Source organism: Chelon labrosus (genome assembly GCF_963514085.1).
Source record: "Chelon labrosus genome assembly, chromosome: 11".
In the NCBI taxonomy this organism is placed as follows: domain Eukaryota; kingdom Metazoa; phylum Chordata; class Actinopteri; order Mugiliformes; family Mugilidae; genus Chelon; species Chelon labrosus.
This window is the reverse complement of record NC_140344.1, coordinates 16,408,628-16,434,030: the sequence shown is the minus strand read 5'-3', so window position 1 is coordinate 16,434,030 and position 25,403 is coordinate 16,408,628. Positions and strand designations below refer to the sequence as shown.

At 43.0% G+C, this 25,403-nt stretch overlaps 3 protein-coding genes across 3 annotated transcripts in view; 2 read left to right on the top strand and 1 right to left on the bottom strand.

Annotated features, from left to right (window-relative positions):
- The window catches only part of igf1ra (insulin-like growth factor 1a receptor), a 71,657-nt gene extending 55,827 nt beyond the window's left edge, over positions 1 to 15,830 (top strand). The window contains exons 11-21 of the mRNA XM_084555111.1: positions 322 to 599; positions 719 to 861; positions 1,596 to 1,761; positions 1,862 to 1,964; positions 2,194 to 2,264; positions 2,359 to 2,588; positions 3,634 to 3,738; positions 3,932 to 4,091; positions 4,336 to 4,465; positions 6,222 to 6,356; positions 9,629 to 15,830. Coding sequence (XP_084411237.1) covers positions 322 to 599; positions 719 to 861; positions 1,596 to 1,761; positions 1,862 to 1,964; positions 2,194 to 2,264; positions 2,359 to 2,588; positions 3,634 to 3,738; positions 3,932 to 4,091; positions 4,336 to 4,465; positions 6,222 to 6,356; positions 9,629 to 10,157 — 2,050 coding nt within the window. The 3' untranslated portion in view covers positions 10,158 to 15,830. The remainder of the gene's footprint in view (positions 1 to 321; positions 600 to 718; positions 862 to 1,595; positions 1,762 to 1,861; positions 1,965 to 2,193; positions 2,265 to 2,358; positions 2,589 to 3,633; positions 3,739 to 3,931; positions 4,092 to 4,335; positions 4,466 to 6,221; positions 6,357 to 9,628) is intronic.
- Positions 15,831 to 16,289: 459 nt separating this feature from the next.
- pgpep1l (pyroglutamyl-peptidase I like) lies at positions 16,290 to 18,668 on the bottom strand (the record flags this gene model as incomplete). Its single annotated transcript, XM_084555972.1, has 5 exons — positions 16,290 to 16,452; positions 16,530 to 16,756; positions 17,603 to 17,719; positions 17,803 to 17,934; positions 18,654 to 18,668. The coding sequence occupies 5 exons, from the start codon at positions 18,666 to 18,668 to the stop codon at positions 16,290 to 16,292; spliced, it is 654 nt and encodes a 217-aa protein (XP_084412098.1).
- Positions 18,669 to 19,949: 1,281 nt separating this feature from the next.
- On the top strand, positions 19,950 to 25,403 carry synm (synemin, intermediate filament protein; the record flags this gene model as incomplete). The annotated part of the gene is made up of 4 exons (XM_084555002.1): positions 19,950 to 20,747; positions 21,631 to 21,755; positions 23,085 to 23,164; positions 23,326 to 25,403. 4 exons carry the CDS (start codon positions 19,950 to 19,952, stop codon positions 25,380 to 25,382), a joined length of 3,060 nt encoding a protein of 1,019 aa, XP_084411128.1. The 3' UTR covers positions 25,383 to 25,403.

Sequence of the window (25,403 nt, the reverse complement as noted above, 5' to 3'; positions counted from 1 at the left end):
ATTTTTATTTTCCCTCCTTCTTCTCTGTCTGTCCACCTTGCAATGATCCATCTGACCTCATCCAGCTCCACAGCATCACTGGGAGTAGCGCGCAGCATCTGGACACATGCCACACAAACGCACAGAGTATACTCTCGCTCCACCCGCTCCAGCAAGATGTTTTTAAGCTTTGTGCAATATTCTTTTGGGAGTCATAGCCCTACTATTACTCGTTACATTAACATTTCCAGGAAGGTATTTTCTTTTGTCCTTATGGTGTTTGTTGAACTTAAATCACCTTTCTCACAGGGGTTTTCTCACGGCTGTGTCTCTGCATTTCAGACCACGCGACCGCAGGCGAAGAGACGTTTTTGGTGTTGCAAACAACACTCACGAGGGCGGCAGGGGGAACACCACTCTCGGCCCATGGGATAACAGCACAGATGGCATTCCCCCCCTCAAAGAGTACCCGTTTTCGGAAGACAAGAGCACAGCGGAGTACTTGGAGATCCCCAACCTGCGGCCCTTTACCGTCTACCGCATTGATATCCACGCCTGCAATGAGGAGGTGGGCAGCTGCAGCGCTGGAGCGTTCGTCTTCTCCAGGACCAAACCTGCAGGTGAGGATCTGGATGCAGTCTAGATATGGTATAATGGAAATGTGCCACGGTACGCTCAACACCTTTTTTCTGAAATTGTACACCCTTGTTGTAATGTCGCGGATGTGTCTGATCTCCAGTCAGAGCAGATGACATCCCTGGGAAGGTGAACCACGAGAGGAATGAGAAGATTGAGGGGTGTGTGTTGCTTCACTGGCCGGAGCCCATCATGCCCAACGGGCTCATCCTGATGTACGAGATCAAGTTTCGTTTGGGGAATGAGGTGAGCCTGGCTGGGTCTAATTATAAGCCGCCTTTCAGACATGTTTTAAGACGCATGCAATGAGGCTCTATTTATACTGTTCATAACATAAATACAGCTCATAATAATAATTTATGTCTGATAGGTTTGACATCGGCCTCTTCTCCCGTGTTGACAAAGTCAAGAATATGCATATAGGGTCTACGTCAAATATTTAACTGCTGGACGCAAGAGTTGTACGTCACTGAGAAGTCAATTTTTAGTCTAAATGAAGTAGAGACTTTATGCTTTCACATCAGACTTTGTAAATATAAAAATACACATAAAAGCACTGTGAAAAACAGAAAAGTGACAAGTCATTGAGATTTGTTTCCCATCACCTGGTGTCTTTTTTTTTTTTTAAATGTGTCTGTGTTATATATTTATTCTTCTACCTATTCCTGAGTTATGTGTTGATGCACTGTTGCCAACACGTTTAACTTTGCGGCTTTTATTCTGCAACCATATCACACGTATGGTGCCTTAATAAAGACCGAACTGAACTTAGATTAGCTTTAATCTGGTTGTGATGACGCATGCATCACTCATACGAAATTGATGGTAACTCAGGTTTAAAATAGACTCAGACAAACTTTCCTTCTTAAGCAGATAAATGTAAAAAAAAAAACAGCTTCTACATTTCTACATCAGTTTCAAACATTTACCACAACAGGATAATTAAGTAACAAAACCACCGTGTGTTTGCTTTCTTCCAGCCTGAGAAACACGGCTGCGTGTCGCGGCAGCATTACCGCGAGTACAGAGGGGCTCGACTGACCAACCTGGGCTCGGGGAACTACTCCGCTCGTGTTCGCGCCACTTCCCTGGCGGGGAATGGCTCCTGGACGGAGACAGTGTCCTTCTATGTGCCTCCGCCTAAACGTAAAGCAACAACTCCTGCCGTGGTCAAAAAAATGTGGCGTTGACGTGAAGCTACACCCGCAGGCGATGCTGACCGCTTTCTGTTCTTCTGTCCTGACAGGGGATGACGGCGTCACGTTTTACTTGGTCATCATAATCCCCATCTTGGTGACGCTTTTCATCGCCGCCCTCACCACCATCCTCTTCTTTGTTAACAAAAAGAGGCAAGTATTGTTAGGAGCGTGCTTTCCACATGGCCCGACGAAGTCCCTTGATTAAGCTGTTCCGCCTCACTATGCTTATGAAGCTTAATGACCAGTGTAATGTTAATTACAGTTAATAGTTGCTGTTTTCATTAACATTCCCCTGTAATGGACTTCCTATTGAGAATTGCATATTGTAACCATAATCAGAGCTGCCTGCCGGCTAACTGAGCTGAAAATGTGTTAACAGGAATAGCGACAGGCTGGGGAATGGAGTCCTTTATGCATCCGTCAACCCCGAGTACATCAGTGCTGCTGAGAGTAAGAATACCTGATACGTTCTCCGTTTTAAGTTAGATTTTGGTGTGAGTGTGTGCAAGTGGTGCTGACACGCTTGTCTCTCGCGCTGTGCCAGTGTACGTCCCGGATGAGTGGGAGGTGGCCAGGGAGAAGATCACTATGCACAAGGAACTGGGCCAGGGCTCCTTCGGCATGGTGTACGAAGGCCTCGCGAAGGGAGTGGTCAAGGATGAACCTGAGACACGAGTGGCAATCAAGACGGTCAATGAGTCGGCGAGCATGAGGGAGCGCATAGAGTTTTTGAACGAGGCATCCGTCATGAAGGAGTTCAACTGTCACCATGTGGTAAGATGGACAGGTTATAGGATGGTTTCCAGTCAGGAACCGGGATGAGAAAATGCAGATGGAGCATCAGAGTGGCTGCGAATAAATCGGTTGCTCTCAATTATCATTATATTCTAATTAATCTGCAGAGATGTAGAGAGAGAAGCTAGCAGGTCAAGAAGTCTTATGAGCATTTAGTACATTTAGTGTCTTTACCACGGTTATTATAAAAGTAAAACTAAACTGAAAACTAAAATGTCAACACAACTAGCATGAAGAAGCATTAGTGTGACTCCAATAGCTTCACCACTAAAGCTAATACTGAAACATATAGGAAATTAAACATTTTTAAATGGCCAAAGCTAAAATGGACATAAGCAAATCCAATCCGAAACTAACTGAAACTGAATTTAACACAAAAAAATTAACAAAACAAAAACAAAACTAATGCACAATACAAAACTATAACAGCTCTGGTCTTTACTCGGGCAGCTGCAGTCTGAGACGCAGTTCAGCCTCCCAGAGACTGCGTACACTCTCCCATCAGCGTGATCACAGCCCCATTAACTATGTTAAATGGATGCGTTGCCGATTTTCCCTTCGGAAAGACGCCGTTATAAACCTTTTTAGTGCATCCCGCTGCTAAAAAGCCAAACGTTTAATTATTAAACCCAATTTAAATAATTTAAAAGAGATTTTTTTTTTTATCGTCTTTAAACCAATAAAAAAAAAAAAAAGCAGTTTCTGAGTTATCTACAAAGTTGACTCTACACTTTATGCTGATCTTTTAGAGATAAAACATACATGCATACATACTGTAGCCATTTTATTCTAACAGGCGCCACTGGGTGTCAAAAGACTGTTTCCTTTTTGCATTGCCTCGTGGGAACGTAGCGTCAATCAAGATTACCCTCGAAACTTGAATCCCGACTTCCTGCTTTGAATATATTCTGTCTTTTCCTTTGTGAACAGAACCTGCTTGCGTGTAATGCGTGCCGCTGTATGGATTTGGGACAGGGCTTTTGACTTATCCCAGCTGATCTGTGCTCTGTTGTGATTAATGTAGGTGCGGCTGCTGGGCGTGGTCTCTCAAGGACAGCCGACCTTAGTGATTATGGAGCTGATGACCCGTGGAGACCTCAAGAGCCACCTGCGCTCCCTACGGAAAGAAGTAAGCAGCTTTTCCTTACGCACGCTCACCTCGGCTCCTATACAGTCTCTTAAAGGCATAGGTCATGGTGGGAACATATGCGCTCTTCTTTTTCTAACCCCGCACAGCATCCACCTCTTTCCTAGTCCTGATAAACTGATCTTGATGTTTTTCATTTCACCTTGTCACTCCCCCACCTCCTTCTGTGCTGCAGAACTCCACCACCCAGGTACTACCCCCTCTCAAAAAGATGATCCAGATGGCAGGGGAAATCGCCGACGGCATGGCGTACCTAAACGCCAACAAATTTGTCCACAGAGATCTTGCTGCCAGGAACTGCATGGTAGCAGAGGACTTCACTGTGAAGATTGGAGGTAAGTCAAGTTAATGCGATGCCTTCAGCCTCCCCAAGGTTGCGCAATGCTGAACCTGCTCTGCTGGCCTTGAGAATAAGTGTTTGGATTTAAGTGAGCGCCTGAGGCCGTGGAGTTTGAATGTAAATGGACAGAGGGAGGGAGGAGGTGAGGGGAATAGATGAGCTCTCAGGAGCTTCCTCTCCCACACAGAATGAGTGATATTTAGTGGCTTCCCCAACCTCGGTTTTCATTTTTCCTTCAGATTTTGGCATGACAAGAGATATTTATGAGACGGATTACTACCGAAAAGGAGGGAAGGGCCTGCTGCCTGTCCGCTGGATGTCTCCAGAGTCACTGAAAGATGGCGTGTTCACAACAATGTCTGATGTCTGGTATGAGAACACATCGCTCGCACACACTCACACACACGCCTTCATTACACATGTACGAACCTGCTTTAATCCAGGGAGGGCTTGCTGTGCGTTTCAGACCTGCCTGCATGTCGGCGCTCCTTCACACAGTTCACGGTGCGTGGGGTCAGAATTGTAAAAACCTGCAGATCACAACAACAGCTTTACTCGACATTTTGAACATGCATTTCCTGCCCTTGACAGCTCGAATTTCCAAAACCATTAAAATGTTTTTGGTTCCTGGCTGGTTCTTTGGAAATTCTTCTCTCTGACAGTATCAAGACAGGAGTATTCTCTTTCAGGCCAGTGTTTGCTAAATTTTTAGCCTGCAGCTCTACTACTACATTTCTCATACTGTAGCTAGCCTCACTGTTTACCAGCTGCCCTGTAAGTATTTGTTTCCCAACTCAAAATGTCCCACAGGTCAGTTCCTAAGAGTGGGCTTAAACCGCTCCAGATGTCAGATTTAAAATGAGAGGTTGCGGTGCCAACACGAACCCACCTCCACATTTTGTGTACTCTGTCTTCCTCTTTGATGTTCTGCAGAGGTTTAGTGTAAGACTAAATTCTGGGCTCCATGGGAAGGTGACTTTTGTTGATGCCTGTCAGCACAAGACGGTTTCCACCATGTTTATGCAGCGTAATAGGTCTGAATATTGTTATAGTCTCATACTAAAGTGAACTCATTACATCGTGAGGTGATGCTTATCTTGCAGGAATTAAATCATTGCAGTGCACTGACTGACTGGTGCACCGATGCAACACAGCTTACATTGTTCTTTATTCTTGAACCGACGGATTTTAGGTTAAACGCGATGAGCAAGTGGTAGTATAAGTTCAGAATTTTGTTGAACATTAGAGTTTAAACTGCACTGATTTGGGGAAAATGGGACAAAGAGTCAAACGCTGACATAATATTAACAATAGAAGGTATCGGTTGTGGGGAAGAGCAGTTTCTGGTGATGAGGCGCACAGACGTGAAATAAAATGTTTATTCTCCTTCGAAAGCCGTTCACTGGAGCTGGATAAACCAATCGGGCCGCTTGACATTTGGTTCCATCCAACGCGTTGTTGAAATTTTTGAGGTGTAAACAACTGGCTCCTCCGCGAGCGTACGCGACCTATGGTTACCCATAATGCTCTTGTCGGCGCAGTTTAGACATTTATGTGCGTCTCCGCAGAAGCATAAAATTCCATCTATGGCCTTCTCAGCAGGACACTAAAACAAGCAAGTGTGTATATCATGCAAAATACCTCACTTTTGACATGAGCCTTAAAACGAATATGACCATAATAAAACATTTTGACATTTTGACAAACATTTCTTCTCGTGTCTACATTAAACGAATCCTACATTGATGCTTTATGAATTCTCTTGCAGGTCATAATAAAGTTATTAGACTTATAAATCCTAATTGCTTGCCTTGCCATGCAAGCTGTGCAGGATTTCATTTTTTTTTTTTGTTACAGCTTAGACAGACAGGAAATCTGTGGCAAACGAGCAGGGAAATGACATACAGCAACGGTTCAGCCAGCTTTCTAAAACAGTCAGCTCAGGGACTCTGCTGAGGTCATTCTCACCTATCAGGTCACCGCAAGTGCAGGACAAGTTGCCCAGTAACATAACCTATGTCGTTTGTTTTCCGACATAATAAGAGAGTTATGTCACAGAAGTAATGACTGTTAACGCTTGGTGACATTACCCGCAGAAGACTGAATATGTCGTCTTTTGTTGCAGGTCATTCGGTGTCGTGCTGTGGGAGATCGCCACCTTAGCAGAACAGCCTTACCAGGGCATGTCCAACGAACAAGTGCTGCGCTTCGTCATGGAGGGAGGACTCTTGGACAAGCCGGACAACTGCCCCGACATGCTGTGAGTCTCCCTGTCTGTGATCAATTATCGGGTGATATCACCTGTTCCAGCCCTCCAGGTTTATGTTACAACGCCGTTAAAGGATGCATTGTTTAATCCTCTCCCACCGCTGCCCCGCACGTCTTCTGCCCCATTAATATTTAGCCCGGCGTCTATTTTAAGTTGGGGTTCCAAGTGTGGCGAGGATATCATGTGTGTGTGTGTGTGCTAAGGCTGAGCCAGAATGAAGGCTGACATTAACGTCACAGGTTAAATACAGTTCGCTGACGACATGGCTTCAGTGGTCAGCCGGTAGTGAGAAGCCTCCTCAGCCATCGGCCTCGGCCCATAGAAGGGATGCCACGACCCGTGTGTGAAAGATGCCTCTCATTCCAGCAGCGCAGACAGGCCAAGGAGGGAGATGGCGTCTGCCCATCAGGCAAAGAGACTGGAGGGCAGCAATTCATTAATTCATTTATAATTCATTAATGAATCACCCCGGCTGGTGGGGAGGAGAAAACAGAGCTCGGCCCGTCTGTCCGCACGCAGCGCTGCATATATGCATTTCTCCTCTTCCCTCTGTGACCTCAATAAGAAGGCATTCTGCTCTCTCCCCTCCCGCTCTTCATGGCTGACCTCACCTTAGAAAGAGTGAGTAGAGAAAAAAAAGAAAAAGAAAAGAGAGGGCCGAGTGTTGTGTAGACACAAACCTCTGGTTTCTATGGCAGCCTGACTGTTTTGTCCTGATTACAGGAGTGTGTGGATTGTGTTACAGAGGTGGTGGTGGTGGTGGAGTGGGGGCTTACTTAGCTGCCTGGTCTGTGAGCAGCATACGGGGGAGTCAGGCTGCCGCTGATGGTCGCCTCGGTCGTAGTGACTTAATGGAGATTTCCAAAAAGCCCGCTGAAGCAGTGAAACCAGACATTCATGCAAAGACTGAATAGGAGGATACATGAAGTGGAAGTGAGCAGGGTAACACACGGAGGGATGAGTCATATTTGGAGAGCTTTGAATGCCTCCTCCTTGTACTGCGTTTCCCAAGTTTCTCAGGTAGCTGTGGGCCATTGACTGGATTCCCCATGTTCCTGTCTAGAGTTTCCTGAAGACAAAAGTGCATTCTCTCTCTCGCAGGTTGCGGATGAAAATAAAATCCAGAATCCAGGCGATCATACTCAACATTACGCTTTACTGTGGAATGTGCAATATCACTTTCAGCAATGTGTACATCAAGGTTTCGCTACGCTGGGGATTTTATTTATGTAGCTGTGCTGCAAGATATTCCTCCTCAGGCTTATTAAACATTTGACACAGACATTGCGAGAATGCTGTGCATTCACACTTCTGATCTTATTAAGGTTTTTATTTTTACTTTGAGCCCGCCACGTCTGGCTGGAAGGGCTTTTTTTTTAAATAAGCGCTATCAATATCAGGTATTTTGCTTTTTTGGCTGTTGACACATACAAAGAATCTGATCCCACCTTAGCTACACTTGTGCAGGCGACAAATTTAAGATTGAAAGAATAATAGAGTTATACAGCTGTGGAATGACATCAAGCTAAACAGAACGAATATTAAAATCAACAATGTATTAGAGGGTTGCAAAATCGAGGCAGCTGTCTTGGTAAACCAACGGCTGCTGCCCTGTCAGTTGAGCACGGTATTAATACGGCACATTTGGCACATTAAAATGGAACTGACTGCACCACGGTTTCCAGGTAAGGAACAAGTAGATGAAAAAATAACAAACCTGAGACACAAAATATTGAAAGGTTAGGAGAGAAGCTGAAGGAGAAGTGCGGTTGTTTTTATAGCACGTACAGTATACACCTCATGAATCACTGTGAGCCGTTACATGTTACTAACATGACAAGTTATATGTAAATCAAGCTGGCCTAATGGTGATGGCATGTGTCATGTGTGCAGCGACTGGCAAGACGTTGACAAGAAGTCAGGATTTACTGCAGTGTTGTTTTTAAATTTGCGTCAACAAGCCTTGTGCACAGCAACAGATGGTGCAGGGGGGTTTTCAGCAGGCAGGACTATGCAGACAGGTTACTCTGGTGCATCGGCTCGGCTCCAAGCATTACATGTCTTTTCATGGGAGGTCTCTCTGCCGCCTGTTCTTGGACCTCTGAATGTCAACTTTGGGACACTTCCTGCACTTGTGAAAAACAAGTCAGACCTGCCCCCCCTCACCGCCCCCCCCCCACCTCTCTGCTGTGTCTGAATATGAGGCGAGGCGCGTGCTCAGTAAAGTGCTACCCATAATCCCTCTGTGCGGAGAGGAGCTGGCACCCAGCTGCAGAGACGGCAAAGAGACCACTGGGAGAAAGGGAAGAAAAAAAAAACAAGAGAGGGAACAACAAGAACGGCGCAGAGATGGCCGAGGTGTTTATGTCAGCGGGCCTTAGAGAGTATTCTTAGCTTGTTTGTGTATAATTGAAGTTGTGGTGTGCGGTGCCGCACCACACAAAACTGTAATAATTCTCCCTTTTATGATGTTGTTTTGACATTCCCAAAGCTCGGTTGCTGGCCTGGCACAGTAACCTTAAAGTATGATTTACTGCTCTGCTGACTACATGCTACATTACTGATCTGACTGTAATGTAGTAAAAAATAACATTCACATTTCACATCAAAAGAACTGGATTTAAATTATTATTATTACTATATTTACCTGCTATTTACCACTAAACGTCATGTAGTGTGCAGCAGGTATCCATTTATCCACTATTGGACTTTTAATTTTAACATTTTATTGGACAGTATTAAAAGAGACATCATGTTCACCAAGATTGCCTGCCAACAAAATTAATGAGTGAGTTAAAAGGATAAGGACAGGGATTCATAAATGATTTAACACATCCTTTTTTTTTTTTTTTTTACATTCACACTCACTAATGTGAACACTAAAACTAAACATCAGGACTGAACCTTTTTTATGTGGATGTAATACTTAATGTTATACACGCTGGAATATTTATATATTGTAAACATGCTGTAGTTTTCGTCCAAGATTAATATAGTGAAGTGAGTTTTGGTGCCACAGAGTGGTGGGAGGTGCTGAAACGTCAGGTTTTTCTGCCCCCTGCTGGTGAGAAACAGGAAGTTTCCCCACTCACACACACTTAAACCCACAGGTGACGGGCATGTTTTAACTCAGTACCCCTCTTTGTTACATTAAGCAACAGGGGACAGAATCCAGAATTCAGATTACGTTGAAGTAGTGTATTTTATTGTGAAAATATATGGTGCAAATTACTGAAACTTCCAATTTTTTCCATAACACTCAGGTTTGAGCTGATGAGGATGTGCTGGCAGTACAACCCTAAGATGCGTCCGTCCTTCCTGGAGATCATCAGCAGCATCAAAGACGATCTGGATCCCCCCTTCAGGGAAATGAGCTTCTTCTACAGTGAAGAGAACAAGCCGCCGGACACAGAGGAGCTGGATATGGAGGTAGAGAACATGGAGAACATTCCACTGGACCCTGTATCCACGAGGCAGCCGTCTTCGGCTGTCCTTTCCTTGTCTGGGTGTGCAGGAGGTGTGCTGCCTCCCTCTACCCAGCAGTTATCCCCCATGCAAGGCCCGAGTACTCCAGTATTACTGGGACCTATGTCTCCCTCACCCCCGGGCCACGTTGCCTCAGCCTTGGCGTCTCCAGGACAAGCCTTGGACAAGCACTCAGGACATGTTTCAGCCAACGGGCCTGTGGTAGTGCTGCGGCCCAACTTCGATGAGATGCAACCGTATGCACACATGAATGGGGGCAGAAAGAACGAAAGGGCGTTACCACTGCCCCAGTCGTCGGCCTGCTGATATCAGACCAGCGCCTCCTCCTCTTACACAGGGTAACACAGACCTCTCCTCTATCTCTTAAGGAGGGATGGATGAGGTAAGACTTTCTTCTACTGTGTGCCAGTAGATGGTCTCTCCACTCCTTAAAGGTCAAACACAAACTCTAAAAACTGAAAAAACAGCACAGAAACCTGCTAAAGCATTTGGAGTTTGGTGGCTCAGACTCAACACTGGGGAACTCCTTTCCTGCGCTGCCTGTATTTTACTCTTTGTTACATACAAGTCCTTTAAAAAGGAAACCAATACAGGCAATGTATCCTGACTTAACAGATTTACACATGAACTTAAAGAAAAATCACCTTTTTAGCATATCTGCCAGCAAAACCAACAGAAGAGCACTTTTTCCTGACGATTTCAGAGAGGATGTGATGGATGTGGTGTATTTATACAAACACATGAATCTCTCCATAATATGGTATAGATCCATTTCTAAAGTGACTTTCCATCATAATGACTTTCTTTCCATGAGCAGACCGGCTCATGCCGTGTGAGGATGCCTCAATTATAAAGTTGGGACAAAGATCATTGTTTCTTTTTTTTTTTTTTGGGATCCCGTCTGGTTTGGGCCTACTTTGTATCTGCCAAACTGTTGCCAAATTAAGCTTTTTCTTCAATTTCTTACAGGTGTCCCTTCTTGCTGAAGGCTGTGATTCAGAGTCAAGTCTGCCAGGGTAACAATGCTAGAATTGTCCGGCCGTTTTCGGATTTCCTGCTTGTCTTCAGTACCAAATGCTCCTGGAGCAGCTTTGTGGGAGGTGAGGGGGGAGGGTTATACCGGGACAGAATACAGTGACTTCAGATGTGCTGCCTTCAACATCTGCAGTTTTAGCAGTATATGCAGTGTCTGTGCTGCTAAAGCTAAACAGAACTGCATCCATCAGCACTGAGTCTCAATCATGGAGGATTTGAAATGTTTAGAGTTGAGAGTCAGTGTTTTTTGGTTAATTGAGACATGTACATTATGAATTCAGAAGTAATTTTTAAAAATTGACAGTTGTTAAATATTAACTAAATACTAGAATGACAATACAATAAAGAATAGACAAGACTCCATATTTGTTAACATGACAGATATTCACTTAAACTTCAACTTGGGGTTTAGCAAAACAACCATTTACACGTGGCATTATATTTTCAGAGTTGAATTTAAAATTAATAAAATGTAAAACTAATTTGGTAGTCTATGAATTGCTTAAGTTATTTAATGAAGCAGAAATACCCGGATCTTCCTCATGACTTAGGATTGATCAGTTTTGTTTGGTCAATCAGAAAAATACAAGCATTTAAAAAAAAAAGACAGGAAACAGGAAAACGTTCCCTGATTACCTGAGTCGGCAGAACTCTGAATCACAGCCCCGGCCTGTCGTCTTTTCAGTTGAAGAAAATTTTTTAAATATCCCAAAAAAATATCAAAGCATCAGAAGTCACACACTGCAAATCACCGAACATCGCAGTCTAAGAACACGACTCTGCCTCCGCTCTGGTTTCTCTGCATCTTCTTTTCCCCTGACATTTGTACGGGTGCATTTCATGTGGGAGGTGAACGCCGTTCGCCGATACTGCTGTTGAAATCTAATGGCACCAAGTTAAAAAAAAAAAAAAAAAACACCGCAACATGAGAGCGTGAGACGAGAAGCTGTTGGGTTACAGCGGTCCCGAGGCGAGTCGCAGGGGGTCTCTTTTAGAATTAGTTTCTCTACATTTCAAACACATATAAAGGTCTTACAGTTGTATTTTTGACTGCAGGATCGTTTTTATACACATCATTGGTTTTGTCACTTTTTTAAAACCTTTTTACGGTTGAAAATGTTTGCCTCTATGTCTGTACAGAACAAAGCTGCTATTTTATTCTTTTCTCTCTCTCTCTATCTCTCTCTCTCTCTTTCTCGGATGTTCTATATAAAGAAATCCTTCAGGTTTGATATTTTATGGTCTCCACTACAGTCCATTTCTAATATCCTCAAACTCTGTTTAAATAAATAAATAAATAAATAAATAAAACGACAAATTTAGACATAAAACCTTTTTTTTTTTTTCTGTTCGCCCAAAAATTTCTCTGTAACACTATATTTTGTTCATTTGCCTTTTATTTTTATGAAATGTCTCCTTTCTGTATTTGTTTTGTGGATGTCTATATTATTTTTATTATTATTAATATTATTATTATTTGGAATGGACACCTTAGCTCGATGTGTGAGCGTGTACTTTCTGCACCCTTTTTTGTACTTGTTGTCTAGCACTGCGCCTAGCATTGCCCTCTAGGTGCAACTCAATCTCAGGTCAAAGTAAAGGCTTTGCTTTCTCCACACATTCTCATTATCATCCTGTACTCGTCTCACCTTGTGTACCCTAACCTTTCCTACCCCCCCTGCCATGTATCGAGTCAAACAGTGCCCGCTCTCCTTCCCTCTGGCTCCCCCCATTGACCTCTACAGCAAACTGTACCCGTTTTTCCCCGGTGCCTCCTTTTGAAGTCAGGATTAGTTCCAGTATACAAGATGCTTACTTTACACCAGATCTGGAATTTTAACCCATCCACCTCCTGCCTCTTCTCGATTAAAATAGGGCTAATTGGGTTGTCTTGTTTGCCTTAATTACGCCGACCATCTTCTAACCATTTAAAGTCTTTTTTTTTTCTTTCTTTTCTTACACTCAAGCACAATGCCACTTCTGCTAATGTCACCTCCTCAAAGTGACACTTATTATTTGTCTTCGTAATCACTGCTTCTGAAAACCAAATAAAGGATGGGTTAAAGTCCAGGGAAGGGAACACATTTCAATGTCATGAATGGAAAAAGGTCTTAAAATGGCTGAATAGTGAAAGTGTTTTGAAGGATTTCTCCTCATGTTGCCTGGTGATTTTTATTTTAATTTTTTTTTCTCCTTTCTTCAAAGTTATTTTTTTTTTTCTGTAGGAGTGTTATTTATTTATTTTTTTATTTTTCCTTTTGTGATATCAGTTTAAATCACTGTATAAATGCCCCTTGATTCAGTATAAAGTTGGATTTTTTTGTATGCATTTTCTTTGGTGTCATGACTGGGGGACTTAAAAACCTTTTTTTTTATTTTTTTTTTCCTCCCTCCCCTTCTTGCATATATCTACCTCACTCTTTTAAAAATATATGTATGGAAAACAAATACATCTCACTCCTCAACTTCTCATCAGTCTCTACAGAAACCTCACCTGAATAAAACCCCACAGGGATCCATATAAACCTCACAAAGCGGACTAGGACGGGAGATGGAATGGATGCGTTGGGAAGTCGGCCCGCCGATTTCTGGCCTGGTGGTTTAACAAAAATTGACCTCTGAGATTATAAAGAAAATGACTTTGTGCTGCTGAACGTTAATAGTAGCCTTCAGTACAGCGTGGTTTTGTTCTGTGCAGAAAAAGTGTCAAAGGTAAATTAGTATTTATGTGAGTAAATATCACATAATTTTGTCAATTTGCTCTGCATTTTGACTGCACAGTCAAAGAACCAGGACTTTATTTCAGTCCTGGTTGATTTGGGGACACCTGTAGTCACTGGTGGTAACTCTGATTAGCTTTTATGCTGCACACCGCATGAGTCAGGACACAGCGAAAGGAGTTGGTTACCTCGCTGAGAAGTTGGAGGTGTGCAGCTCTTCAGCTAACGGCTCACTGTGGCTTGTTCTTTCTCGTTCCATTACGTCCTGCAATATTGCCAAAAAAAAAAGCCAAAAATTATCTTCGGTCTTGTTTTGCAGACCCGAGAATGATAGCAGTTAAGTGCTAAGCTCACTGACAGAATACATTGTATTTACACTGTGGTTGCTTCATATTAAAACTCGACTCGTAATGTGAAGCCGCAGCAGGGGGAGGTGTTCAGTTTGCATCTGCTACTGTCTAATGACATTCATACACATCATAGAGATTACACTAGCAGTAACTAGAGTGCCCCCCCCCCCCCCGACACCCAGTCTGTCAATATATAAATACTACGATTTTTCCATCAGTGGGACATAAGGCTAAGTCACCGCCGTATTATCCACTTATGCGAACGATGTCTCCTAAGAGACGCTTGCTTTAACGAGAACCTTCAACATTTCCACTTTAAAGCAGAACGCAGTGCAGCAGATGATAAAAGGAGTGGCCGGGGGCTCGACGTCAGACATTCCATCTCCACTGACTCCCAACATATTCTCACAACCTCAAATCCTCAACAGATTAAAAAAAATAAAAAAGAAACTTACAACTAAAATGCTTTTATGTAGAAGTCTAAAAAGATGACACGGGAAATATTTAAAAAGGGAAAAGTTTTATCACCTCCAAGAAGAAAAAATAATAATAAAGCTGCTTACCTGCAGCGTGTGTTGTTGCAAGAACACGGCGTCAAACATCATATTTCTCATTGAATCATTCAAACTAATCTTTTACGTGCGTGGATCAGTACTCTGAATGTAACAAGGACAATTTTGTACTTTATACACAAAACCGTAATTGAAAAAGTAGCATCGTCTTAAGTAGGGACCCATCAATGTTGGAATCAAAAACTAATTTCACTGAATTATTCCTCACCCCGTAAACTCTTTGTAGTTGAGTGAATGTCATAAACTTCCCCTGCCCAAGTCTACCTGCTGAATCCCATGACATTCAGGCTCTAATGATCATTTCCACTATCATCAGTGTAAATCTCACACCATTTTTGACCAGTTAGAAACTCTACTTGCCTTTTTCCGGGCCTGTTGTACTGCTACTTATAATAATGCTGCTGATTCAGTCACCTCAGTGGATCTTATATTGTCACCGGAAATGTTACGCAACAAGGTGGCAAAGTAGCTTTTTTTTTTCCATCTCAAAGCTCCTCATAAAACCTCTTGTTCTTGTCCTCCCCCTCTCTCCCCCATAGTGGCTACCCAGAGAGCATCATCTCAGTGCAAGGGAGCATGAAACAAATAGAAAGTCTGTGTTTCAAATACACAAAAAGCAATAAAGAATTCGATCATAAATAGGCCAACTGGGTATGATCCCAAAGTGAATTTTGGGTGCTCGGTTAAAGGTCTTCAAAACTAGTTCAATCTGTGCATAATTTGAAGTTTAAACAAATGAGACTGAACAATTATTTTTGGGGTTGTAAAGACAGTTGGATTGCTGCTGCACACTGGTATAGAAATCACCACTGACAAGCAACAAGCTTGAGTAGTTACATAACATATCTGTGCATTTTATGTTTTCTTTTTTTTTTTTTTTTTTGTTTTTTTCCAGTTTGGATGTATTTCAGCTTTTCAGTTGCGAGAGTAGACATTGAATTTTGTGAGGTGAATAACTGTCGATTAGATCACAAGCCTGTCAAAGTACAGCATTTGCATTAAACACATGGAAACATATACAGCATATAGGACAGGGATGTTGCATAGATTACGGGTAGTAATGGTAAAGAATAAACGACATAAATAGAGAAAAAAAAAAAGACGGTAGTTTACAGTATCACACTAGTTGTTTCTTTTTTTTTTTTTTTTGCATTAACTTAGACTTCCAGCGTAAATATACAGTAACTGAGGAAAAAAAAAAACATTCATTTTAGTCATTTAAATTCTTCTGAATATTCTTCATGCAAATGTCAGGTTCCTGGAGGTGCTTTTAAACTGCAATAAATAGTTTGAGGTTTATCATTACCATGCTTCTGTTTTTATGATTTTTGCATTCCTATACCTTCTGAGGGGGCCTTGGTTAACTACTACTACTACTACTATTATTTTATTATATTGCTTTCACAGAATCGGTGTGTTCTTTACTTGATTGGGGAAAAGAAAATAATCAAAACCTATTTCACTAGACTCTGTCTTCTCTCAAGCTCTGTATCCGAGGCCTCAAAGTTTTTTCACATCTTTAGCCGAGACGGGGTATTTTTGACTTGCCGTCTCCAAATGTGTATCTGAGAATTTCTTGTATTTTCTTTTTTTTTTCTCTCTCTCTCTGAAATTTGGAATAAATAAATGAATGAGAACTATAATCGCTTGCTCTGCTGAATTTTCTGTAGGTCACTGTGTCTCTTCTGCGTCGTTCTGGTGTGAAATGTCGACAAGATGAAGACGCACCTGAGCTCTGACTGCTGCTCTTCATGCCGTCTGTCAAGGGTCCTCCAGCTGTTCGAGCATGGTCTGAATGACGGCCTGCAGCAGAGGTACCAGTATGTCGGCGGAGGCCAGGCTTCCAGACGAGGGGACGTGGATGAGTGCTGCTCTCCCCTGACTGTGATGCAGTGAGCAGTAATATGCAAAATCACACAGGTACCTGAAAAGAAGGGGACAAAAGCGTGACCTCGTATTCTGGAGTGCTTGTTAACACACGGCGTAGGATCAGGCGCCTACCTGCCAGCATCTCTTGAATAAATCACATCCATCCCTGCTTTTCTGAAGTGCTTGGAGACAGCCTTCATGTTAATGACCGAGTCAAGTTTCTCTGGTCCGCCTTCGATGCAGAGGTGACTTTCAGGGCAGGAGCCGCGCACATCTCTGTCGCTGTATCCGCTGTTCTTCCCCGTTTGCTCGAGAATGATGACGTTGGAACCTCTGGCTAGGCCCAGGTGTACAACAAACTAGGGAACATGCACATAAACAGTCTGCAGAGTGAGTTACTCACCCTTTCATATAGTATGTGTTCCAGCACTTAACATTGAAACCCCTACTCCCACTCCCACTCCAGCAATATTAAATTTTACAATTAACAACTAATATGTGGAATATTTTGAGGTGATTCCAGCATATTAGTCTAAATTTGAAGAACCACAACAGAATACAAACCTTGTCTATGGGAAATCATAGTAGGCTATCCATATTTGAATATTAAAAACCAAATAATTAAAGAGAGGAGCCTGTTTACATTAAGTACATCAATCGGGCATAACATTATGACCACTTTCCTAATATTGTGTAAGTGTCCCTTGTGCCTCCAAAACACTTCTGACTAGTCAGAGAATGGACATGGGCCTTCTGAGGGTGTCCTGTGGCCTTTGAGTCCTATGGGTTGAGAGGAGGGGCCTCTGAGCATCAGGCTTGTTCCAGTGCATCTCACAGTTGCTTGATCAGTTTGGGATCTAGTGAATTTGGACGCCAGGTCAACACCTTGCGCTGTTCTTCATGTTTTTTTTTTTTAGTTGTTCCTAAACCGTTTTTGTGTGTGTGCCTGTGTCAGGCTGCATCCTGTTGGGGATGGCTGCTGCCATCAAGGAGTGTCATTTCTATGGGGTGGGGGTGCCTGGTCTGGTCTAGGTGGGTGCTACATGTCTCAGTAACATCCACATTGAATGCCAGGTCCAAAAGTTTCCCAGCAGAACATTGTATTGTCACAAGGTGGTCAATGTTTGTCACTTATCCTGGTCATAATGTTATGGCTGACAGGTGTACAGCTAAATGGAAAGCTCTAATGTGGACCTTATTCTTACCTTTGGGTGGAGAGTTTGCCAGAGTTCAGCAACAATCTTCTGGGTTTGAACATAGCTCACTGGCAGCTCCTTGATGTAAACATCAATCCTCTCTCCCAGTCCCACCAGCTTCAACCCCTGCAATCATTTTTTTTTTTTTTAGAGTTAGTTATTTTGAGAGGCCTCACACTGAACTATTATAGGTGTTGTTCTAAAGTTACCTGGGCTGCAGTCCAGCTGGGGTTCACCAAGAACTGTCTGAAAGGTCCGAACCCTTTAAAGTAGGTTAGAAGTCGCCTTTCAAAATAAACGCGGGTTTGAAGAATGTATTTATTCAGCAAACAATTATTAACCTACTTTACCTGTAACGACGACAGTATCGTTTTTATTCATGCCGTATTTTCACAAGTTTGCGCTCGGAAAGGAAAAGAAAGTTGCTGCGTTAGAATATGAAACACCAAGTCTTATTTAATCTCTCGCGGGTCACTTTTTGTCCGCGTGGGGGCGCTCTGCTCTGACAAATGTGGAGCTGGAGTTGACGTGATGCATTCAGGGGCCTCCGGTAAAGTGCGATGTCCGAGCGCAAGTCAAACACAGGTCGTCACGCAGTCTGATATGAATATTGAATCGCATTTTGTGCATGCTCATTTGTGTCATGTACTTTTACACCTTATAATTATGGTTAAAATCGCTAAAAAACAACGGGTAAGTAAACATTACTGGACATAAAACCCTACTTTTTTTAAAAAAAATAATAAATTAGGTGGTACATTTCTTTGTTCTGTAGTGGTGAAGGAGGCGTTTTGATTCTTTATAGAGTGTAAAGTGTAAACACACACTCACAAAAAACAACCAATTACAAGTAAATACAAAAAAAATCAAAATAGGTTTACTGCAACTAAAGAACAATCAATAGCAATGTCTCTCTCTCGCTCTCTCTCTCTGTGACTGTCCATACATCAAATCTATTATGTTTGCCTCATTAGTTGTGTGTGTCGACTACTAGAACCCTAGCCCTTACTAAAGGTTTGTTTTATATGCTTAATGAACACTCTACTACAATATACAGTACCTGTGTAGAGTACATCTAACAAAAACAATGTGTGTTTGTGTTAATGAAAATCACATCGGTGACAAATGAAAGCTGGTAACCCTGGAGTACAGACTTGCTGGGGACGTTTGGCTTACATTTCCTTAGGCGCTGAGTTGCCAAATGGCTCCATTCAGACAACACAAAGTTTTTTAGCCATCTGGCTGGGCATTCTGTACGATAAATAAAGTCATCAAATGTCCTTAATTGTGCGTGTGCACCCTTGTCAGAAATTGTTTAGCTTGCTGTGTTACCATGCTGTTTTGAAATGAGCAAAATGTGCCACATTTTGTCCGAGAAGCTACATTTTAATCCAATAGGACTCAAAATCTCAAAATCAGTTTTCTTTCTTGATTAAACTTGCATGCACCTATTTCCAGTGCCGGCAATGAACATCTGAGAAGAAGGGAGGAAACTCTGAACTTACCATACTGTTCCTTTATTGCACTTGACTGGTGTTACAACCACACGTACCGTCCTACACAGCCTGCAGCAAAATAATATCAGATCCATGCACTCCAAATTATAGGCCTACTATGGCATCAGGGTATATGTATTATCAGGATCTGCAAACTGAAATGTGTGGTTTGATGTGCAGTATTATTTTCCTGCAGCGTATTGACCTGCAAACACAAATGCAAAAACACATCACAACTAAACATATACTTAATACTGTAAACTTTTGTACATTCACTCTTTTTTGTCCATGCTTAAACTGTACCGCAGATGTTTTATGTATTGTTTTTGTAATTTCTATATTTTATATTATTTCTTGTGCTTTGGGTTCATATTTTTGAGGTCTTATTTTCTCCTTCACTAAACACAATGACAAATTCCTTGCACGTGTGAGCATGTGTGTCAATGAGTAAATATATATAACTACTCTAATGATGTTTAATCCGCAGAAAAGCCTAAAATACTTCTTTTAAACAATCTGAAATTAGCGCCGAACAGATTGTCAGGATCTAGCCTATCTTTGCTCTCTCGTCCTGCCTGAACGCTGTTAGTTCAGAATGCTAATATTTCAGACAGCACCTGAATGCATCCTAACATCTGCCAGGGAAAACACGGGCGCAGTTGGGACGCTCCTGTGATGCAGGCAGGACCCGCCCTCCTCTTCCTCCTCCTCCTCCTCCTCCTCCTGCACTTGTCAAAGGCCACTGATCGCAATTTACATCACAGTCCTTCTCGTAGAATCAAATGACACCGGAGCAACTCGTCTTGTTAAAGATTTAAACCAAAATTTAAAACTCACTTTTTTTATTATTGGATGCTACAATGCTTCCTTTCAGGAGAACTTTTGAGAGCGAAAAGCACCAGCTGAAGGAGCTCAACAGCAGACTTGCCCAGTATCTGTCCAGAACGAAGCAGCTGGAGCAAGAAAATGCGCATCTTATTTCTGAGATCAATGAACTCAGACAGGTGAGGGCAGTGGAATGGCAGCCGACGTACAGATCTGAGATACACGACCTGAAGAGAATGGTGGGGCAGCTGTCGTTTGAAAAGTCCCAGGCTGAGATGGAGAGGGAGAAGCTATGGCGGGAGTTGCAGATGGTCCGGTCTCTGTGCAGCGACCAGACCGAGGTGTGCAGGGACATCAGCGGAGAGCTGAAGGGCTGCGAGAAGGAGCTCCAACAAGCGCACAAAATCAACAGTGAACTCCAGCAGCGGCTATTTCAACTAGAAAACGAGTATAAGCACTTAGAGGACGCACACAGGCAAGAAGTGGACCACCTCCGGCATCAGGTGGAGTCCAGGATGGTGGCCATCCACTCGCAAACTTATCGCGGGCCTCCGGTGGTCTCGGTGGAAGAGGTGCAAGAGTATGCGCGAGGTCTGTCCGAGGGATGGCTCGAGACCTTTGAAATGTACCAGCAGAAGGTGGACGACATGGAGCGGTCGATTAAAGAGGACCAAGCGAGGTTGCAAGACCTGCAGAGGGAGAAGATGATGTACGTTTCCGAGCTGGACAAATTGCGCGCAGAGGCGGAAAAACAAGGTCAGATTCAAACGCATCTCGAGGAGCAACTGATGCACATGCAGGACAAATTCCGCGTGGACTTCGATGAATATCAGGTAAGGATAGTGCGACACGGTGGAGTGGAAGTGAGACTTTATTTAATCGACATTCATGTCAGTTAAAGGCAGATTTTTGTTTATTTGACATTTTAGCACTCCCCTAAACATCACATTACCCTGTATAGATTTCAGCACCATAGAATAATCTACCCTTTCTTACAATGAACCAAAGGAGAGGGGAGAGGCTAGTCCCTTATTCCCCTGCCACACCCACTATCCTTAAAGGGACTGAAGCAGCTGATACAAATGAATTGTTATAGGTCAGTCTGACTCTTAATAAACCCTAAATAATTGTTCAAGCAATTATTATATGCTCACAAACCAGGCTGCAATGTATTTTTTAGCTATGTGAGCCTTCTATCTGATTCCACAGTTTTCTCACACATCTTCAATAAATAATGGCAATAACGATGCCTGGCAAGTCTGTGTTCCCACAACTCTAAAAAGCATGGGTTGCGTGTGCAACATTTGACCTCAGCACAAATGGATTGAATAGCCTGAGTAGCTGAGCAACATTTTACCCCCCTACTTTATAGCTGCTAGATTACTCCAGCCACTTAAACCAATTAGCTGTCAGACTGACAAATCCTTATTAGCCTCCTAAAGATGGAGCCCCAGGCAGGCCTGTCAGTTACAAATGTCTACACGGGCAATGCTCTGCAGGGCTGTCCTCTGCAGTGTGGCATCAAACATAATTCTCGGTTAAACTAATTAAAATGGTAGGATGTCAGATTTTTACTTTAAAAGGCAATTTACAGGACCTGGTTTGGCCATCTTTCTGCATTAGAGGTACATTAAAATACATGGTCGAGACACAAAAACACAGAAAAACTGATTATGTTTGATAACAGCACAGAATTAATATGTTTTCTTCCTCCAGATGGTTATCGAGCAGCTCGAGCAGGAGAAGAACATGATGGCCGACACCATAGAAGAAAAGATCAGAGATCATCAGGAGCTGCTCCAAGTCAGGATGGATCTGGGCATGGAGGTGGCTACTTACAGGTGATGAGCCTATTTATGCTGTCAGTTGGAAAGTCAGTGGGCAAAAAAAATAAGTATAACTTTGAGCAGAATAAGCCCGTTTACAGAAGATATTTGCCGTGTCATAACAGGGAAAGCACAGGCGTCATTAATAACCATCAGCAATAGCTCCGTTCCCAGTAAGCCACGAATCGTGTGAGAGAGAATTCACAAAAACCAAAGCAGTTAACCAGAACTCAGCCATAGTTCATTTCAGTATTTACACCAGTGTCAAAATGTCCTCTATGAACACTTCCCTTTCTGGAGAGGTTGTCTCCGTCTCCCTGTCCGGCTGTCCTATAGAGGATGAAATACAGTAATAATGTTAACGTTTCACGCTCCTCTGTGATATTTCCATGATTTCAAGAACAGGTAATACGTCAAACAATTCTCTCACTTCCCGAAGTTTCGCATAACTGAAGTACTGGCACTAAGTGTTCTTACGTCCTGCGGTTAAATAAAGTGAAATAAATAGCTGACATTTACAGTCTAATACTACACATACTGCAAATACACTGGGGCAATTATATCTGGTATTTCTTATCCTGTCTCTTGACTATTTTTACTGAAAGTCAAAGTTATTTATAAAGAGTCAATATGCAGTGTATGTTTGTGTTTGAAGGTGGTATCCTAGAAGCTACCCTTGTTATATCACAACCTCTTGCCTTGTTGCCTTGACACCTGTTGTTGATTGATATTAAAATTTTATTGATCCAATTTCCAGAGTTGTTTAGAAGAAAATCTACTCCAACGTGTCTGTATATGGCAGGTTCTCCAGCGCAGCATCTGGTTTGTTTTGGAATTTTGGAATAGACACCATGCTTCCTTAGAGACGTGGCAGTGGAATGTGTTTTTGTCACGAGTCAGCTTTTGCTTCAGGATTCATGGTGTGGACGGCCCCTCATTGTGGCCGTTATTTTTAGGTCAGTCGTTCGGAAGGCTCTCTCCGGAGAGGTTGTTCTTTTTGAGGCACTTTGTTTTGCTGTTGTATGAGTGTTTGCTGAAGCATGGCCAAGGAAAGGTGAGCGGTTAAAGCTAATTACTTCTGTAATGACTGACAGTGGTTTGTTATGATTTTGATGATTACTACCCTATATGGCCAGGTACTGGAGTCATACCATCTCGTAAGCCTGTTGAGTTTAGTTTGAGAGGGTTGAAATGGCAGAGCTGAATGATGTACACCGTATTGTGAGGTATCTGTCTTTGATTCTTTTTAATACATCATTCCATTTTGCTGAAACAGGAGGATCAGCCAGTGATTTATCCTGACTTATTTGGCATTTCCTTCATAAGTATTTTGTCTCTGTTCAGGGCTCTCCTGGAAGGTGAGAAAATGGGTCTGCAAGATGCTCACAGGAAGGTGATTCAACCTCAGCGAGAAAGAATAATAGGTACAGTATTGAAAAGTATTCATTGAATTGTTTTTACTGTTATACTGACCACTAGGACCCATTATAAGCCTGGTTCCTACCTGTATTATATAGAATATTCTCACTTTACTTTAAGCCACACTCAATAGGAAATCTTTATGTCAACCACTTCTTTGCCTCAGATATCAAGATGCCAGCCCAACCCTACACTCCAAGAGTTTCCACCTTAACCACCAGACAACATACGGATATAAAGTACACAGCACCAACTTCATACATGAGAAGATCCCCAGTGCCTCCCTCTGGGTCCGTAAGTCCCTCTAGGGTCATTCCTATTTCAGTGGCTCGCCATCAGAGCCCGGCATCCAGACGGGATATGATCTCATTCAGCAAATCTCGGGCTGCCACTTCTGCTGCCCCTGCTGCCACCACCTCCAAAGATAAACAAACGGACCAGAGCAAAAATCAAATCAGTCAAGATGCACAGAAAAAAACAGCAGAGGAGGAGAAAGTCGTGAAAATGAAACAGGTCTCTCAAGTTGATAGCCAAACCCGCTCCACCAAGTCTTCTATGGCTGAGACCAAATCAGTAAAAGTTGTGGCACCACCAATGATGAGCCTCAGCACAAAAGCTGAGACTGAAAGCAAAAAGCATGTGTCAGAGGAAAAAGAGAAAGGTAGTGTTTATGGCAGCGAGTTCAAAGTTGAAGAGAGAACAGGGTCTTCCATTCCAGGTCCGACTGAGAAAAAGATATTAGACTCTGTGTCTGTAGAGGAGATTATAGAGAAAGTGATAAAACCAGCAGGTTTAGAAGCGAAAGTCTGCTCATCAGGAGATTCAAAGGTCAGATATCATGTGGAGAAAACTGAGGAAGAGGACGGCACGACTAAGACACAGATCGTGCTGGAGTCCAAAGTGGAGGAAGAGCTGGACATTTCCGAGGACACTGCCCTGAATGAACTGCTGGGCCAAGGCATCAAAAAAGTGTCATTGGAGGACATAAAGGATACAGCAACAGGGAGCATGATCAAGAATCTGCTAAGTGGCCTGCAGGGAGGAGAAAACCTACAAAACAAGTCTATCAATGTGGAAATCATTGAGGAGCCTGTGGAGTCTCTCATTGATGAGGAGCTTGAGGTTGAACGGGAGTCCAGATCGACTTTTGAGCCCTCAAGCTATTTCCAAATTGAGGAGTTAGAAAATGTCCCTCATGACACTCCATGCAGCGATGATGAAGCGGATGCCATGATATCCTCCATAACAGGCGCAGACCGGTCCGAGGGTGGATCTGTGCAAGTCCAAGATGTCTCTAGTGAATCTTCACATTTCACCCATGACCAAGAGTCTCACGAGTATTATGTCTCCACACCAGATGACAATCTTTATGAACCCGAGGAGCAGAGTGGCATAACCTCATATGGTCATTATGGCGTTGTAGATGACCTGTCAGATGAGAAGTATTATCAAGATGAAGGCCTTCCCCAGAAAAGGGTGACTGTAGAGGAAAGTGATGAATACAAGTTCAAGTCAGATGACAGCTTGTTTGCAAAAGAGAGTTTTCCAGAGTGCATCATCGAAGAAGAGGTTTGCGTCTCGCCTGTAGTGCAGGAGTCGGTGCTTGAGTTCCTAAGAGAGGACTCTTTGGAACCTAAAGAGCAGCTGCAGGGAGCTCTCGAGAAGCTGCAAAGCTCAGTGTCAGGTCCACTGAGGGAGGAGCTGGCTTTTCTCACAAAAATGAGTCGTGAAAGTCCAGACATGGCTGTCGATGTCAAAAAAGTGCAGCAGTCCAGTGACAATGGAACCACGACTATAGTTGCGGAGCTAAACGTTTCTCAAACACTGGAAGACTCCGGGCTGCTGGAAGGAGGTGATGATCTGTCAGAAGATCAAATCATGGCAGCTATCAGATCCTCTAACCTAGGGCTTGAGAAAGCCTTCCAGGGCGGGGCTGGAGGAGGGTACAGCATCAGAGTTTCGAAAGGAGATGATGATGATGGGCAAGGCGGCAGCTTTGAAGGCTTCAGTAAGGAAGGAGAATATACATCTAAAATCACAGAGAAGCACATTAAACTGGGGCCGACAGAGAAGTCCTTCACCTTCCAGATGGGTGTACAGGACAGGCATGCTGAGGCTTCTTCGGAGCAAGAGCTGCAGTCTCAGATCTTGGAGACACCAATAAGAATATCTCAAGAGAAAAAAATTGCAACAGTTTACCTTGAAAGCCCTTCAGAAGACTGAGAAAAAAAATAAGTCAGAAAT